The sequence below is a fragment of the Leptonychotes weddellii genome, chromosome 6, assembly GCF_054177405.1.
Source record: "Leptonychotes weddellii isolate Sample4059 chromosome 6, ASM5417740v2, whole genome shotgun sequence".
Lineage (NCBI taxonomy): Eukaryota > Metazoa > Chordata > Mammalia > Carnivora > Phocidae > Leptonychotes > Leptonychotes weddellii.
The window spans coordinates 17,692,898-17,706,883 of record NC_138374.1 but is presented as its reverse complement, the minus strand read 5'-3'; the positions used below and the strand labels follow the sequence as shown (position 1 = coordinate 17,706,883).

Here is a 13,986-nt window from a genome sequence, read left to right as displayed (position 1 = left end):
TTGTAATAACTGCTGGATTGATACTTACTGCACCAAATATGTAAGATACATGACCCCTAAGCCTGTTATCAACTGTGCAAGCCAGGTCTCATCACTCCCAATTTACATATTTGGTAACTGACACTCAGATGTTGAATCACTCCTAGTGATTTGTCTTTTTGACTACACATCCCTTTTGGGGGATTCTCAGAAGGACATTTTAATGACAGCATATGGAAAGTTTTAACTTGAGTTTCTGGTAGAATTGCAATGTTAATTTCAGGTAATTCCTTCCACTAAGGTGGGGTTGGGGAGGGGGGCAGTGGAAGGTGGAGTTTTATGGAAACCATAGTCAGGACTTTAGTGATAGAAACCAGAAACAATAGGGGCGCCTGGGTGGCTCTGTTGGTTAACTGAGGTCGTGATCCCAGGGTCCTGGGAGGGAGCCTGGCATCAGCTCCCTGCTCAATGGGGAGTCTGCCTCTCCCTCTCCATCTGCCTCTCCCCCTCCCCTCATACTGGCTTTCTCTCTCTCAAATAAATAAATAATATCTTAAAAAAAGAAAAAAAGAAAGAAAGAAACCAGAGATAATGACCTAACCCCTCAGCCTCAGAAGACTCTTTTTGGGATGGCCTCTTACTAGCCATGCACTGTGGGACAAATCGCCCTGACGCCTCCTCATTTGTGAAATGGAGACAGGAATCAATACCTCGTTACCTGAGTTTTTGGTGAGACTCAACTTTTATGAATTTTGACGATATTTATTAATACAAGGAATTGGCATATCATTTTATTTGTAGGAGAAGGAGGGAGAGAGAAAGGAAAGAAGGATAGGACATTTTTATCTGTAGGAGAGAGAGGGAAGGAGGAGTAAAGATCTAGGTAGGATGGCAGAAATCAAGGGAAGCTTAGTTTCCTGAGCCTGGAGGGGGAGTTGACAGAAACTCACAGTCTGGGGAGAGAAGAAAGCATCTTTCAGGGAGTTCCGTTAGTTGCCATGTTCCGGAGAACCCATCCCCAGAATGTTCCTTCATGTGGCTGAGGGAGGAGGAGCCGTGGGCTTTTGAGACCCCGGCAAACTTCCTTCCAGACCACGGGGCACCCTGGCCTGCGCTCTGGCTTCCAAGGTACCCAAAGGACGCTTTTTCCTTGTTTCCCCGGGGCGGCCAATGTCAGGATTTAGAAAGCTAGTGCGCCCAACGCACGGTAAGGATCTTCTGGATAACCACTCTCCGTGAGCTTTGCCCAGCTCCTAGATGTTTCTGCGCCACCAGGTGCCTCCCCAGACCTCGAGCCAGAACATTAAGCTGCACCTTGAAGGGTAGCTCCTCAACGCAAGATGCCTGCGTCCACGCGGCGGGCCGGGGTGTGCAGGTGAACTGGCGCGCACCGGCGCTCGGACAGCGAACCGAACTGCAGAAGCGGTGACGGTGGCGGCGCGAGGTAGGCGAACTCTCTCCTTTTCATCCTTTATGTGTCCACTAAGATCTCGCCAATAAATAACAAGAATAAAACGTCTGCTTGGTTTTGTCTTTGCGCTCCCGGGATCGTAGCGGGTCTTTTAGAGAAGAGAGAAAAATGAAGAGAAACCACGGCGGCCCCACCGGCTACTTCTGGAGACCCCTGAAATCAGCAGCTGGAACTGCCAATTTGGAGAGCCCTCCGGCCTGGTCATCTAAGACCCGGGGTAACAGGTCCCCCCGAGTTGGGGGAGGGTCCGGGCTTTTCCCCCCCGCCGGGTCGGGCCCTTCAGCCAAGAGTGGCGCTGGCCAGGCTCCAGACGCGGGAAGGTGCCAAGCCCCGCTCACTTCGCATTGGGGATGCGCGCGGACGGCCCGGGCGCTCTCTGTCCGCCCCTCTCGGCAGTAGGGCGCGGTGTGGCGCGCGCGGTCCCCGGGGACAAGCCCGAGGCCGCCAGGCTCGGCGGAGAGGCGAGAGTCCCGCGGGCGGCCGCCGGCCGGTGTGCGTCTCGCCGCCCCACGCAGTTGTGCTGTGCTGCGCTGCGGGGAGCCGGGCCGGGGACCCTGAGCGCGCACGGCGCCTGATGCCGTGCGCCAAGCTGCCTCTTCGCTCGCGGCGCTCGGGGTCCGCGGGCAGAGCTCCCCGGACCACCCCGGCGCCGAGCAGCCCCCGCGGGCCCCCGCGGCTCCCGCCGGACGGGAGACGCCCCCCGGCCCCCGCCCCCGCGTGGCCCGGCTGGGCTGGCGGGAGCGGCTGGAGGAGGAGGAGGAGGCGGCGCCGCCGGGACTGCCTCCTCCCCGCCCCTCGCGTCTCCTCCCCGCGCCACCGGGAAGGACGAGGGGACTGGGCACGGGGACCCCGGCCAGTGAGCGCCCGTGCCCCGGGGCCGCCCTTTGCGCGCGCTCTGTCGCCTCGAGCCTGGGGCCGGTGTCGGCTCACATGGTGTTGGCCGCAGCCATGAGCCAGGACGCGGATCCCAGCGGCCCCGAGCAACCGGACAGAGATGCCCGCAGCGTGCCGGGTGCTCCGGCGCCCCCCGTGCCCCCCGCGCCCCCAGGCCCGAGAGGGATGCAGCCGCCGCCGCCGCCGCCCCCAGCCGGCCTACCGCAGATCATCCAAAAGTAAGCGGAGGGAAAGCGGAGAGGGGACCCCGGGTGGGCTTGGGGGACACGCCCCGGGCGCCCCGCTCCGTGCCTTCATCTCTCGCGTCGCTGCTGAGCTCCGCGCGGCCGCCTTGCGTTTGAAGTTTTCTTGTCCTCTCTCGGCAGAGTCGGTGTCATTCTGGCTGTTCGTGAGGTTGGGGACAGGGAAGCCAGGTTATTTGGGGAAAATAATTTTGTTTTTCTTATCCCCTTTCTCTTCAGGGACGTTACTGGATATTTTGAGCTAAAGTAGCTCAAACTGGGGGAAAATGGCCCAGAGAGTATGGTTCATCTTTCCGGTCCCGGAGGCCGCAGGAATGTATGGAGAGCCGGGTGTGAGTGGGTGCGCGCCCGTGAGGGTGTGTAAGGAAAAGACCACCACGGGCAGCCGCCCTTCATGGCGGCCCTGGAGTAGTCAGCCCGTGGCAATGGGTGGAAAGGATGGTGAGGGTTTGTAAACAGCACATTTTGCTTTGCTCGGAAAGAAGTGTCTATGCTTTTCAAGGAGGCCCTTGCGGGGAAGAGTTCTTAGCCGCGCCACCGTTGTGCGTGAATGTTACCATCTTGATTCTGGTGCTGTGCGAATCTTCCGAGCTGGCCTTCCCAACGCCTGAGTACGTCGGGATGGTCAACAGGCTCTGAGAAGGTCTTTCAGCCCATTTTGAGGGGCGTAACAGTAAAACAGGGATGTTTTGTTGGTTCTTTGGAGATTTTGTTTGATAGTTTAAGGCCTAGAATGTTGGTTTGTTTGAAGGATCTTTATTCTCCTGAAGGCTTCCCTCAGCTTGTACTGAAGTCAAAACCAGTTTAAGAAAGTGTAGGAAAGTCTGAATGATGAATGCTTGGGTGAAACTGATGGTGCTGGAGATAAGCACTAAGTACAGAAAATCAACCGTATGGAGTGGGGGGGCAGCGCTGCTGTATGGATGCTTTGAGTTACATAAACGTTTGAAAATGCGGTAAGAGGAATAACCAGTGATGGGTTGTAAGTGGAAGTAAATGGCACTTCAATACTGTTTTAAAGACTGACTTCAGAAAGAATAGTGAAAATTCAAGTTTGACATAAAAAAACGCCGGCATATTTCTGAACAAAATGGTTCCCCTTTTTTGACTAGTGGACTGCTAAAGTTTCCATTTGTGACAACTTTCTGCTTTAATTCGATTTTATCTGACTTTCAACTACTAACAAGTTGCTAACTACTTGAACATGGAAATAATTTAGATTATTTTGTTCCTATTGTTTTGCAAATTATTTAAGCTAAGATTTAACTAAATATGGACAGTTTAAGTACATCATTACTTAAAATGTATCTTTAGTTCTTGATATAAATATAAACTAACAGAGAAAAATATATTTAAAACCTAAAGTTTCTTTACTTAAAAAAAAAAAACAACTAATTGACCAATTACTAATTGGAAAACATCTAACGTGCTACTGGGCCAGTGTTTTGTGGCTTGAGATTAGGCTACCCATTAAATTTATTGAGTTTGCTTTGGTACTGTAATCACCATGCATTTTCCTGTCATTTCCTTTTAATTAGGAAAAAGCTAGGAATTTTATGTTCACAGAAATATCTTTGTAGATAGGGGTCTGATTTACCCTGTTAGCCCCATTTTGAAAATTCTATCTCTGGGATATCTTACTTTAGTAGATAAGAGCTTTTCAAAGATGTCCCCTTCTGTCAGTGGCCCAGAATGGAGACTTCAAGAAGCGCCTGATGGCTCTGCCTCGTTTTGCATTGGTGACACAGATCAGTGTTCAGAGGCCAGGTTGAAGGCCGGTGAATGTGCCCATGGAATTGGATGTTTGTGCACTTATGTTTCAAAAACGTTCTTTATGAGGATGATTTGGGGTTTGGTCCCCTCAGAACCCACTGAAATTACGCTGGAACCAGGCATAACATGGCAAATGTTTTGCAGGTCCATCTTCAATGCGCTGAAACTTGAGCAGGTTATTTTGAAACTACATTTGCATAATTTAATCTGAGCAACCATTTTTAATGTAGTTATGAGGTGCTGTTTGCATCAGCCATCTTTGAGAAAACCTAGTGGGGAGATTGCCCTCAGCTGCAGAATCAATTGCCCACATTTTGATTGAGAATTTTGTGAGCTAGAGCTTTGGATAAAATTCTTCTCGGATTCTTTGGATAAAATTAATATGTGGATCACATATTAAATACATTTTATTGGGGAACCTTTGTTTATTCTAGCTATTTTAATGAGGTCATTATGTAATTCGTAAGAGAAGTTTTGAACTCTTTCAAAATGATGAAGATATCAATCTTTTTCATGTGCATAGTGTAAAAGGATTACGAGAATTGTTTTCACTTCTTAATGTCCTTGTTAATGGTTTTAATTTATATCGGCTTGCATTTTGGATAAAGTCAAGGACTATGATAATAGTCATGATCATAATAAAAGCCTGTTCCTGTTAATGTGTATCATATTTGGTCTTGGAAGAACTGCTGTATACCACATTTAAGTAGCTAAACACATGAAGTATGAGGATGAATAATGACACTGATTTTGATATTTGTTTTGTAGATGCCAGTCTCTGTACTCAGGAAAAATGCATCAAAAGTTAAACTCGGTAGGGTACTTTGTTCTACTCAGGTATACTTAATTTTCTTATTACTGTGTTCTTAGTTTCAGTAAAGAATTGCCCATGACCTTTCTGCTCATATCAACCCCTGACTCCTGGCCAATATTAGCATCACCTATAAAGATTATCAGCCATGTTTAGACATAGAACTAGTATTTTATAAGATCTTTGTTTTAAACTTGTCTTCTCTGAGTTGGCCAATGTGAAGGTCTTATTGGGTCAGATGTAAAGCATTGTGTAAACCATGTGGGCAGTACAAAATATAAAATAATATAAATAAATATAAATAACTTAAGAGGAGATTTAGAATGAGCTTAGGAAATCAGAATAATTTGATGACTTAAAATATATATATTAGCAGAAGTAAAACAACATTGACTGATGTGTTTTGGTGAATGTTTTATAAGGACTTACCTCCTTAAACATTCACAATATTTTATTTCCAAAAGTATTTTGTTTTAATTTTGTGCTTTCAAATCAAACCTAATTCTTGATTCATGAGAAGTTATTTATTAACCTTGATGAACAGCAGAAATGAAAATTTAGGTTGTAAATTTTAAAACTTTCTTCCAAATGGAAATAGAGTCAGTCAATTCTGTGTGAAATATTGAAGTCAGTTGTCAGATGCAACTATAAAGTGTCACTACTCATGGTGAAAATTAACCAAACAAGCACACACACCTTTTGTGAGGCGAACACATGGTTTTCCTAAATTATTTGACTTGCGGCAAAGTATTACTATCTATTGCATGATATCAGATTGTGCATTTGAGTATAGGTGAGTTATTTTATTTCCTTTCCAGATTATTTTGATAAGCAATGAATAAAAATCAACTATAAAAATAGAAAAGGTTTTGGTTTAGAATTGATATCGAGTGTCACCTGCACGTGTTCATGACTTAGGAGGATATAAATCCAACTTTGATTTCTTAAGGTTATAGTTTTCTGCATTGCGTAGGACTTGGGCTGACTGTTTTCAGAGCAAAGGCTCCCCTGATTCAGTATAGAAAATGTTACAAGTAGTTATTCTGCTTGCAGATAATTTTACAGACATTCTGCATTTGGAAGGAGCTCCATGTAACTCTCAGGGAATAACGTGGAGGCAAGCTGTGTAGGATGTCCAGGCACTTTGATGGGCATGCTGACAATTACATTCAGAATCGGGGAGGAAATAAGAATTTTCCAAAAACGGACATTACCTCACACTCATGCTTGGTCCTTTTCTGGAAAGAGGATGGAATTTCTAACATCTGTGCCAGTTTCTAACATCAGTTTGAGTCCATTTTTAGGGAAAACAAGGATACACTTGTAGAAGGAATTTTGAAAATTTTGAACACAATCTTAAACTGCATGTAGGACAAGCATTCAGCAGGAGAAAACATGAGAGGATTAAGTGTTTACCCAAAACAGGAAAGGAGAGAGAGTGGGTTCTTTCCTTAGCATTCTGAAAAGTTTCTTTGCTTCTCTAGAAAGGTATTTTTTTTCTTAAAAAATTTCGCCTTAAAGTTTTTGTGGTATTTTTAGATAGCAAGTATAGCCATCCAGTTATGAGTTTTTTTTCAAATTGCCAAAGAGATCAGTATTATGAAATGTAGTACATTATTCCCATTAGTCATGGTAAATGTCTATGCACATGGTGAACACAGAGCTCTTCTAATGCCAGTGCTGGGAGGGGGGGAAGGAAAAAAATTATCACCCATTTTATTCTTCTATCTACTTATTCTTTTGTTACCTCCTTAGCAGTTTGTCAGATTAATAATTTTAAAAGCCCAGATCTGTCTGTTGGAATGAATTCTGATCTGTTAAGATCTCTTTGCCTGTCCTTATAGTCACCAGGGGGAAAAAACCCCACCAGGCTTGACTCGCAGTGAAATGAGCCCACATTTTCCAGTTTCTCTCTCTTTCTCTGATTTATTTTTCTTGTGGCTGCAGGTTTCTTGATTCCAGTAAACTAATATTTCTTCCCTGCCCATAACAGCTAATCCTTAGGTAAACAAACCAGTATAGTTCAATTCACAGCACTGATAAACAAGAATCTAAAAAACGTTAGGAACTGGGGTCTAACTGAGGGCTAGAATTAAAATGGGCTGAACTGAACACGGAAGGCAAGAATGGAAGAAGCTTGAGAAAGTGGACTTAAAACTCCAGAGAGATACTGGGAGGCAGGGCACCCCTCTTCCTTCCTCCACCCTGGTCCCCCTGCCAGACAGAAGCTTGAAGGGATCTCCTGTGTCACAAAATCCCACTTAATCTGATTTTTATTTCCTGCCACAGTAATTATCTTGTTTAGGCTGGTCTAACTGATATGATCTTGTATATTTTAATAGGGAAGGTTGCTGTGGATCCACAGCTGGTGTGAGTGACTGGTAGCTGTATTTAGAATCAGTGCGTTGAAAAGTTTTGCAGAAAGTAAAGTGACCCGTATTCCAGAATCAGGGCAAAGACGGTAATTAGTGGTTTGTACAAGGGAGCAAATGACAATTCCCTTTCTGGTTAATGAAGCTGGCTGGATCTTGCCTGATATGTGTGATAGACTGGAAGCCTACTATTGCTTGTTCTCGCCAGTGGGAAGACTGGGAAATCCTAACTTTAATTAAAAAGGCACATTTTTGAATCAGGAATGTGAATTTGGCTTCCAACACCACCTACGGGGTATTGGTGGTAGGCTGATATTTTGCCTGGCTCAATGGGTGGTCACTTTAAATTCCACCCAACTAAGGTTTTAGTCTTCAACACTTACAGGCAGCAAATTTGGGTACAAGTCAGCACTGTCCGCTGTTTGAGGAGGAGGTGGAAGGGAAGGCCACCCCCCGCCAGTATTTTGGATATAACACGTATTTCCATCTAATATGATAAAGTCTTTATAGTGGCAGAAGTTACAGCCAAGTTAATTGATCTTACTCTTTCCTACAGTTCCTGCTGGATTTTATAAATAAGTCCCCTGAGGGTTTACAAGGCAACTTTTCCAACTCACTGACAGCACCTCTTTTGGGGAGATGGTACATATTCATGTGACTGTACTTTATGAGCAAAAGGGGCCGTTAAACAACTTGCATGAGGATGTGTTAATAACTTGCAGTTCAGTTTGGACAATAAATCTTTTTCCATGTGTTCAGAAACAAGAGGCTGGGGGTCATGCATGTGTTTAAGTGTGGTTGTCACCCCATGAAGACAGTCTTCATGCCACGTTTCCCTTCTTTAATGTGGGTATTTGCTTTAAGGGTGCACCAGGGCCCTTTGCTGCTGTCCTTTCTAGGCACCTGCTTTTTCCCCATCACGGTAATAACCCATCAGTTCTCAGGTGCCCCTTCCCGCCCAAACCTGGAAACCTCCACTCACAGTGAGCTGGACATCTTAAAATACTTCTCCAATTTTGCAGCTTGTCTATAGGTTGTCTCCCAAATATGTTTTTGGCTCTTACCAGATCTGCCTTTAAACCTGACCTCCAACATTATGAAGCTAAAGGAGTAGACAAGGTAATCTATACAGTATTTTAAAGAGGTTTTAATTCCGCTGAGGTACTTCCTTTAGTTTACTTTGAATTTGTTAGTGAATAAAATGATCTAGGATTTGCCTGGTGTAAAATGCACATCCTTGCTCTAAATTAATTATTGGGTCTCTGATGAAGAGGGTCAGAGCTGAAAAGAAAACCCTGGACTGGGAGCGAGTGCCCTGGACAAGCCCATTAACCTCCTTAATTCAGCCTCTCCAGGAATTGGAAATGATCAATGGCAGCCATGGGTATAGTACATGCTTGTGAGACTGCTCACACGTGAAAACAGCAATGATTATGAAAAGGAATTAAATGCTTCCTCTAACATTTGCAAAGCATATTTGGATCAGTGTTACAATTTTAAGTCAGAGGGGCGCCTGGGTGGCTCAGTCGTTCAGCGTCTGCCTTCGGCTCAGGTCATGATCCCAGGGTCCTGGGATCGAGCCCCGCATCGGGCTCCCTGCTCCTTGGGAAGCCTGCTTCTCCCTCTCCCACACCCCCTGCTTGTGTTCCTGCTCTCGCTCTCTCTCTCTCAGTCAAATAAATAAATAAAATCTTTAAAAAAACTTTTTTTAAGTCAGAAAAGCAGAAATGTCAGTGAAAAGACAAACATTTTATGCTGTTTGCTGATCACTAGAAATTTTTAAAAAGAAAAACAGTTATTTTGGAATGTTAATTACTTGGGAAGGTTGAAGTGACTACTCGAGTTTGCAAAAAGTGAATACTCGAGTTTGCAAGTAGAGTTTTCAATGCGGGAGGCAGATGCAGTTATTTTCATTTGTCTAAGTTGGATTGTATTCAGCACAGTTTGGTGGGACTGTGTTTGGCGATGGTATTGTTTTCAGAAGCACGAACCGTAAACAGGACGTGCGAGTGGCCTTTGGGGCCCCGGCTGCGCGGGCTTGGAGTCGGCAACCCTGTGGGCAGCCTGGGCGGCAGATACTCGCCCCGACCTTGCGGCCGAAAAAACACTTTGCGGAGAGATCATGGGTGTCCAAAAGCTGAGCCTCAGGTTTCTGTGTGGCCTCCTTGAAGAGACCAACGTTGTTTGCAGACCCTCCCACGGACTGGGTCTCCTCTGCGCCCTGCGGACTCGCACTAGCAGCGTCATCCATAGACTGCCCTTATGGAGAGCCTTTATTTGGTACCTGAAAAGATATTTTTTTAACCTTCTGCACAGAAAGGGAATGAGCTGTGTGATTCAGTCTTGATTTGTAGACCTAGGGTAAATACATAATGAGGATGAACATAAGGATAGTTACTGCAGCATTGTCTAGAAGAGCAACAAATTAGAAACCATGTGAAAGTTTTCCAGTTGGGAAAATAAACTGTGTGCATGTAATTTCGTTATCTTATATTTATTAATATGGAACATAAAATAATATGGAATATAGTATTGTTAACTAAACTAAAAATGACAAACAGCATGTACACCAGGAATCTCACAATTTAAAAAAATGTATGTGGATGTGTGTGTGGGAGCCCACAATTCCGGAAAAGCACCTAAAGAACAAATATAAAGATGCTAACAGTAGTTCTAATTCTAGGTGATTCAGTTACAGGGTTTTGGGGTTTTTATTATACTTTCTACTTTTTTTTTCAGTGAGTATGTATTAATTTTATAATCAGAGAAAATAAAACTTTCTATTTTTAAAAAACAAAACTAGGAATAGACATTTCATATTGGCATTACACTATCTTTAAGACAGAACTGCCCTTTTGTGTCTTAGACTTTAGGCCTGGAAGGCATCTGAGGGCTGCTTTAGCCCAGCCTTCCTGTTTTTCTAGGGAAGGCAAGTGAGCATCAGAGAAGTCAAGTGAATTATTCAAGGTCACACAGCAAGGGTAGTGGTAGGTTGTAGGAATCCTCACCTCTCTGTCTATTGCATTTTCTGCTAGGCTTCCCTTTTGTGTGCCTGGAGTTGGGGAAGGAAGAAATAGGGAACATTCATAAACTCTCCATTTATCAACTGGCTGAAGTCTGCTCAGATCCCCCCAAAGGGACTTGAATAACATCCTTAGGTATGTTATTGCCTCCCCATTACCCCCTGCCCGTAGGTTTTTCTGTAAGTGGCAGTAGACTGGCCTCTCCAGAGCATCTCATGCCCTGTTCCATCCGGCCAAACTAGCCGGGCATCACATTTTTTTTTTGTCCTTGAACTATTTGAAAGTAAGTTGCATAACTGTAGCTCTGTTATTTGAAGGAAATTAATCTTAAATAATTTTATCTAATGAGCACTAGATTTTTAACTTTTTCCATTTGTCAGAAAAATGTCTCCCAATAGCTCTTTTTAAAACCCCCTGGCTCAGATTCACAAGTGCATTTGTTTATGATGCCTTTTTAAAATTAGCAACTGTACCCACCTTTTTCTGTTCTTCATGACGAAAGACTCCAGGCTAGTTGTCTTGTAGAACGAGCCATGATCTGGATATGTGTATTATTTCCTCATGACGAGATTTAGGTTAAGCGTTTTGGCCAGGATCTGCAATGGGTGCTGTGTGTCCCTTAAGTTTGATCTGTTGGTTAATGAGGTCACCTCCAGACCTCCCCATTGTAACGGGACATTTTTCTCTTTGTGATTAGAGAATACTCACAGTATGAGTAATGAGATACTGTGAAACGCTCTGAATATACTGTTTCCCAACAAACTTTCACCTCATGGATTTATCTTTTTTAAAAAATATATTTTATTTATCTTTTTAAGTAAGCTCTACGTCCAACGTGGGCTTGAACTCATGACCCCAAGATCAAGAATCACGTGCTCTACAGACTGAGCCAGTCCAGTGCCCCTCATGGTTTTATTTTTTAATTTGACCATATTTTTAAAAAGTCCCTTCAATGAAATGTGGAACTGAAATGATAAATTAATATTACTTTAGAATGGATTAGTTCGGATATATAGTTTAAATCAGTTGGCCTTGCAAATACGTGTGCATTTTACCAGCCCCTGGATATTATTGGAGACTCTAAATTTTTCTAATCCTGACTTGCTAGGAACCTAACTGGTGGGCCAGCCACTTCCCACTTAACCTCTGCGGCAGGCATTTTGTCACGGGCTGCAGTACTATTTAATGTCCATACAGAGGGAATACAAATCCCTTTTCGTGCCAATGGCATGAATGGGTGCTAATGTAATTTTTGCTAGCTCACACAACGTTTTAGGCATCCTCTTGAAGCTAAGTCAACTCTTTGCAGAAACCTTTTATCTTCCTTTTCAAAATCACTCTATGAAGCGGACTTTAAAAATGACTGATGACTTGCCCTGGAACCTAAACTGCGAGAGTCCTGGAGCTGGTCTGTGACTACTGGTTTGTTCATGCTTTTCAGATTTAAATTACATAGCTATTTTTGCCTCTTCCAGATTGGTACTTTTATTTTCATGCACAAAATATGTATGGGTGGGGAGAATGGTGTGGAGTAGTGAAAAGAAACAAGACCAAGCCTTCTCTATGTTCTAGAGTCAGCTTTGCCACCACTAACTAACACTGAGCTTCAGTGTTCTCATCTGTAAAAGGGAACAATAGAAAGTAACAACTAACATTCGTTGGGTGCTTCCTGGGTGCCATCTACTATTCTAAGCACCTTTTATATGCTAAATCCATTTAATCATTTCATCGGTCTATAATCCTGTGAGGAAAGTACTGTTATTCTCCTCATTTTACAAGTGAGGAAATCAAGTCAGAAACTTACCGGGACTCAACAAAACTACGAAAAATAATATTTACGAAACAACTGGTGGTATGAGGCTGGGTGAGAGAATGTTCTGTAAATTAAGATCATATCCTCCCTATGTAAACATCTGTGTCCTCAAAATAATTTCTAGAAAACCCATCAGTGGGGCGCCTGGGTGGCTCAGTCGTTCAGCGTCTGCCTTCGGCTCAGGTCATGATCCCAGGGTCCTGGGATCGAGCCCCGCATCGGGCTCCCTGCTCGGCGGGAAGCCTGCTTCTCCCTCTCCCACTCCCCCTGCTTGTGTTCCCTCTCTCGCTGTGTCTCTCTCTGTCAAATAAATAAATAAAATCTTAAAAAAAAAAAAAAAGAAAACCCATCATTTACAAAGAAAATATTATAGAAAAAATTGCTGAAATAAATCTGAAGTAGGTCAAATTGAGTTTGAGTTAAACTAAACATTCCAGTCAGAAACATTCTTTCTTGTTTCTTTTTCCTTTTTTTCTTGTAGCTTTAAGTGTGCCTTTTGGTTTAAAGTGAAATCCATATCCCAATTTAAATTCCATTAGCAAATCGGGCTCTGGCATTTGATTTGCTGTCTTACTCTGCTTGTTATGCATGTTAAGCCAGACCTGAATTTGATGCTCACAGAGAGTATATAAACACTTATAATCCTGGCGCCTGGGTGGCTCAGTTGGTTAAGCGACTGCCTTCAGCTCAGGTCATGATCCTGGAGTCCCGGGATCGAGTCCCGCATCGGGCTCCCTGCTCGGCAGGGAGTCTGCTTCTCCCTCTGACCTTCCTCCTTCTCATGCTCTCTGTCTCTCATTCTCTCTGTCTCAAATAAATAAATAAAATCTTAAAAAAAAAAAACAAAAACAAAACAAAAAAAACCAAAACACTTATAATCCTCTCAGCATGTGCTAAAATCATAACAGGTACGATAGTTTGATTTACAAAGAGAGCGTCTGCCAAGTTCTACCACACCATTTTTAAACCAATTCAAAAAACCGGGATTCAGCAATGATTAAAGTATCCTAGGTTCCTATAAATAGCAAGAAGAATTCCTGACTTGAAACGTGGCAACATCAAGCTCGCTTAGTCTCCGGCAGACATATGGTGAATGGTTTTAGCAGACTTGGTCACAGGTGTCCTTTTGCCTTAAGACACCATTGTGTGCAGAAACCAGACTTAATAGAGTCAGTGAGTTAGGAAAGGATTGTTTGCTTTTGACCTGTGAAAGGTTTTACAGTAAAGATCCTTTAAACAGTGAGTTTCTCAGTGTATTTCAGATAAAAATTTAATCAGTCTAAGAATTCAGAGGTCCAGTGGTAATTTTTAAAACACTTTTTTGTCTTTTTTTAATTTATAGAGGTATAATTGAAATACACAGGGCTGTACATGTTTAAAGCATCCCTCAAATAATCAAGATAATAAAGATTTTTATTACCCCTGAAAGTTTTTTCATACCTTTTATGATTTATCCTTCGCTCTTTCCCTTAATCCTCTTCCCCCCCAGGTAGCTACTGATCTGCTTTCCATCACTGTAACTTGAGTTTTTGCATTTTCTAGAATTTTATACAAATATAATCATAGTTGTTGTTGTTTTTGACCTGGTTTCTTTCACTCAACATAATG

The 13,986-nt window shown here is 43.4% G+C and overlaps 1 protein-coding gene across 5 annotated transcripts in view; it reads left to right on the top strand.

Annotated features, from left to right (window-relative positions):
• The first annotated feature begins 2,380 nt into the window (after nt 1–2,380).
• The window catches only part of RBM20 (RNA binding motif protein 20), a 185,373-nt gene continuing 173,767 nt past the window's right edge, over nt 2,381–13,986 (top strand). For 3 of the 5 annotated variants that reach the window (XR_014146199.1, XM_081823555.1, XM_081823556.1), the window contains exon 1: nt 2,445–2,562. Coding sequence is in view for 4 of the 5 variants with exons in the window: in XM_081823555.1 (XP_081679681.1) it covers nt 2,510–2,562 (53 nt within the window). In the remaining variant the exon portion in view is untranslated. Of the gene's footprint in view, nt 2,563–13,986 lie in introns of all 5 variants that reach the window. The other 2 variants (XM_081823554.1, XM_081823557.1) reach the window with 2 other exon arrangements.